General features: G+C 37.4%; 1 protein-coding gene across 1 annotated transcript; it reads left to right on the top strand.

Annotated features, from left to right (window-relative positions):
• The first annotated feature begins 2,071 nt into the window (after window positions 1-2,071).
• Window positions 2,072-4,208, top strand: LOC112200739 (protein RICE SALT SENSITIVE 3). The gene is made up of 6 exons (XM_024341742.2): window positions 2,072-2,405; window positions 2,508-2,558; window positions 2,658-2,861; window positions 2,965-3,076; window positions 3,251-3,292; window positions 3,392-4,208. Exons 1-6 carry the CDS (start codon window positions 2,269-2,271, stop codon window positions 4,070-4,072), a joined length of 1,227 nt encoding a protein of 408 aa, XP_024197510.1. The 5' UTR covers window positions 2,072-2,268; the 3' UTR covers window positions 4,073-4,208.
• Window positions 4,209-4,810: the final 602 nt, after the last annotated feature.

Genomic DNA, 4,810 nt, shown 5'->3' with positions numbered 1-4,810 from the left:
CAATTTCATACCTTCTAGCTAGCAAAGTGTGCATGCCATTATTAATTGCTAACAAAATAACGAACCATGAAGATGAGAAGTTAATGTTGGTGGTGTGTTTGGTTGCCCTAGCTGTGAATTATATACCTACACATTATAATTAATTTAGTACTTTAACTACGTACGATGCATTAAAGGAATTGTGTGTTAAAAATTAAGGAAGACGACGGTTTTCCTTGTAAACAAGGACGGTCAAAGCAGCAGGGAGCTGGGGACAGTATATAATGCATCTTCTTCGATCTGTCACATTTTTGAGGTGTCAGCTAGCTGGTGCAGAAATAATGAACACACTGAAAGCTCCTTTTGCTCATCATTTCATTTTATACACAGAGGAGAAAGAGAAAGAGAGGGAGATATAGAGAGCTGAAAAACCTAAGTTTTCATAGCAGTCCGTAGCTCGTTTCCTTTAATTTCTGTATATATATTTAGTTCTGAATTCTGTAACTGAGAGTGACTGAGCTTGATCGATTTACAAGGAAAGTACAGTACTGTACACAGTTGCTGTTGCTAGCTTAGGTATCTATGTCTTCTGTGTGTGTGTGTGTACCTAGCTAACTGTAACTCAGCAGTTTCTGTAACCCTAGCTCGAAAACTTATTAATTGACCCTAGGCAACCAATAAACCAGAACGTTAAAACCATATTAGCATGGATAATATGTATACTAATGAATGAAAGTTTATTACAGTTGGCGCAGTTGGCGCCGAATATAAAACTCTTTTTCGTTTTGGTAAATGTGGGCACCAAAGCCATTTTTCTTTTTTCTTATCTGAGCAAAATTAATGCAAAGTGCTGCAGAGTGCAGACTGCGTTGGTTAATAATGGTGGTTGGGGCTTATAATTGGGAAAGTATTGTCGTGAAGAAGTGGCAGGAGGTCGAAGAAGTATCAAGTATTATGTATATAGTTATATAAACCCAGTCTCTGTCTAACTGTACGTACGTATTGCGTGCTCTAAGGTTTCTCCAACCCACGTATGTTATGAGTAGTTATGGCATCCATACTTTCACTCACACAACAATTAACCAAGTCTAAGACACATATCCTACTCTATTACTAAGGTATAGGGTCACTGGCTAGTATGCCTACATGTACAACACAAAAACTATAAGAAAAACTAAAGTTGGCAAAGCTTTGCTCAATATTAAAGATAAAACCGATTCATATAGTAACAATCACATTCTACCAATTAATAAGTTTATGGTACAGGAGAATTTTTAAAAATAAAAAATTGTGACGTTGATTTTTCACCTGAAACTATTTCACAAGGGTTTTTTAGTAAAAATTATTTTGTTCATTATCTCTTTAATATTGTATATCAAATTAACATTATATTGCGACATAAGACATATGTCATGCCAACTCTCGTAAAATACAAGTCATAGTTTACAGCTATGTTACTCATAGAATACTAGTTTGAACGTCTTAGTGGATCTTTTCATCTTGAGAACTTAATTGAAGACTATTTGTTTAGAATTTTTTGTTCATCCTTATTTTGTCAAAGAAAATCAAATTAACATCCAATATAAAACGCATGTCATGTTTAACTCGTGTAAAACAGGGGATGGTTTACTACTAGGGAACTACTATGAAATTTGAAAGAAAGAAAGTATTCATGGGACTGAAACCATCATGAGTGGTAATACTATTACCTAAATGTGTCAGAAAATCAGAGCGTGATAATAATGCAAATGTATTGGGGTTTGGGTTGGAGATGAGAAATCAAACATATGGGTCATCGTCTTATCGATCAAAGGAAATGGTGGTAGCTAGCTAGCTGCTGCTGCTACTGCTACTACTACTACCTCAATTCTCATCATGATAATGATGCAGTCTGGGAATAATATTAAGGTTTGGTCGTTTCTCTGATGCCTAACCATAATAATTCATAATAATACCAAGTTTTGAATGAAGGGTTGAAAGAAACACCATTGGGAACCAAAAAGGTAGGCCCTCAAAAAAAATCATTTTGGTAAAAAGAAAAAGAAAATTAAGACTCATTTATTTCACTTCCAGTCTTCCACACAGTACTCACTCACTCTCAAGTCTCAAAGAGAGGAGAGAGAGGGTAGTATAAATGTGAGAGATCCATGTAGGTGAGCTCATATATCATCATATAAAGTAGGATAGGATGTTGGGGTTTTCCTTCTCATCTTTAACTCAAAGATAGAAGAAGAAGAAGAAGAAGAAGAAGAAGCAGGTAGAGATTGAGAGACTACTAGCTAGCTAGCAATGGAAGAACATATTAACCCTTTGGCAGTGACTCATCTGCTTCAACACACACTGAGAAGCTTGTGCAGTCAAGAAAATTCACAGTGGATTTATGCTGTCTTTTGGAGGATCCTCCCAAGAAACTACCCACCACCCAAGTAATTAAAAACTTTAACTTCTTCTTCTTCCTCCAGTACAGGCACACGCAGTTACTACAGTGTAATTTGAAAACTAATTAACTACTGTTTTATTTATAACAGGTGGGAAGGTCATGGAGCTTATGACAGGTCAAGAGGGAACAGAAGGAACTGGTATGTTTTTATTAATTGTTATTAGTTTCATTTCATACTGGACTATAAGTACTTTATATGATCGATCATACAGAAATGGATTATATACTCAAATGGCAGGATATTGGTTTGGGAAGATGGTTTCTGCAACTTTGGTGCCTCAGCCTCACCAGCTCATGATCAGATCAACTCATCCAATGGTGAGTGTCCAGGTGGCCCTTCAGTTTATGGCGGTGATCAATTTCAACATCACCAGTACTACCATGGTCTGCAACCTGAGCTTTTCTTCAAGATGTCCCATGAGATCTACAACTATGGAGAAGGGTAAGCAATGGCTGATGATGATGTAGTTAACATATATTATTTCTGGGTTTTTGGATATATATAGAAACTAAGCTTGATTTAATTTGGTGGTTGGTCTGAGCAGGTTGATAGGGAAAGTGGCAGCAGATCATAGTCATAAGTGGATATACAAAGAACCAAATGATCAGCATCAAGAAATCAACTTTTTATCAGCATGGCACAACTCAGCTGACTCGGTACTATACATTTATTATATGAAACTATACACTAAATCTAGTGGTTAAGTTTGTGATTTCATGCTACATGTATGTGCTTATAGGTTTAATTACTTTACTGGTTTTAGAATTTCATATGTGTGAGCGTGCATGTCTTGTTAGGTTTTTATTTAATTTTTACTTCTTTTGCTTCAGCACCCTAGGACATGGGAAGCCCAGTTCCAGTCTGGCATAAAGGTATATACTAATAATCACCACAAAATAAAAATTCAAAAAAGAAATTATATTTAATTGATTGATTTGATTAGTTAATTTAGATGCATAATATCATTGCAGACCATAGCTCTGATAGCAGTGAGAGAAGGTGTAGTTCAGTTAGGAGCAATTAACAAGGTGGTTGAAGATCTGAGCTATGTTGTTTTGCTCAGAAAGAAGCTGAGCTACATTGAGAGCATCCCTGGAGTTCTTCTGCCTCACCCATCATCTCTATCATTCCCCAGCTTCAAGCCTGACCCTCATGGCTATGGTAATATGGGTGCCCCTCCAGATCATCATAGTCATGCATGGCACAATTTCCAAGGCATGGGCACTAATGCTACAAATCTTCTTGTCCCACCACATCCAAGTACTACTCATGACCAATATTATGAGCACCATTTCAACATGAACCATCATCAAGTGCCAATGTTGAAAAACATAACACCCTCCATGAGTAGCCTTGAAGCTCTCCTCTCCAAGCTTCCCTCGGTGGTGCCCTCAACACCTAATACTACTCATGATCATCACCAGTTTCCAGAATCATCTCATCATCATCATCATCATCATGGAGGTGGAACTATGCAATTTATGGCGACTACGGAGCAGATGGTAGTGGCCAAGGAGGAGACTGATGTTCAAGAAGAGGAGGAATACATGGCACCGGATCACAAGAACGTTTGTGTTAACGCCGGGGAGAGCAGCACTTCTATGTCCGCCGCCTACGGCAGTCAACAACCCCAGCATTTCCATCACCACTGAGATCAGCTAGCAGATATATATATTGTACGTGTAATCGATCAGGAGCTATAGCTAGCTAGCTAGCTAGCGAAGCAAACAGTATCAGATATTGCTGATTAATTAAGTAATGTCAATTAATGCTAATTTTAATTTCTTAGCTTGATTTTATATTAAATGTAGGAGTCAAGGATTGAATTCTAACAATAATAGTTAACGAATTTGATTTCAGTATATTAAGACGGGACTTTGTTCCTAGGCTAGTCAAGGATTGATCTTCTCGTTTCTTCTTTATTTTATTTTTTTGGTACAATGGGGGCCCAAGGCAAGCAAATTAAAGAAACAACAAACTAAGAAATAGTAGCTGCAGTCACTAGTTACAGTTCTCGGGCTCTCGGCCTAGCAAGGCCTATAACATCACCAAGTTCAACTGGAGCAATAAAGTGTTAGCTCTATGGTCCTATTCAGCTCAACACCAGTAACTAATTGGTTAGTCTGCTCACTCTGCTGTGTGCTTATATGGATGGTTAATTAGCCTGTGGCCTACAGTTGTAGTCCACGTGTAAGCAATCTGCAGCATACGTAGTTAGTATATAAAGCTAGTAGCTACCTCAGTTTTCATCGATTGTATCAGAGCCTTATTCTTCAATAGAAATTATGTCTCTCTCTAAATTCTCTATTCTCATCTGTTCTTCACACAAAGCTTTCAAAAAGGTGTTGAGTTTTGGATGAATTTATTAGTGTGAGTTGATAATGTCTTTA

This window comes from Rosa chinensis, chromosome 4 (assembly GCF_002994745.2).
Source record: "Rosa chinensis cultivar Old Blush chromosome 4, RchiOBHm-V2, whole genome shotgun sequence".
Classification (NCBI taxonomy): domain Eukaryota; kingdom Viridiplantae; phylum Streptophyta; class Magnoliopsida; order Rosales; family Rosaceae; genus Rosa; species Rosa chinensis.
The sequence above is the reverse complement of the archived record's forward strand: the minus strand, read 5'-3'. Positions and strand labels throughout refer to the sequence as shown.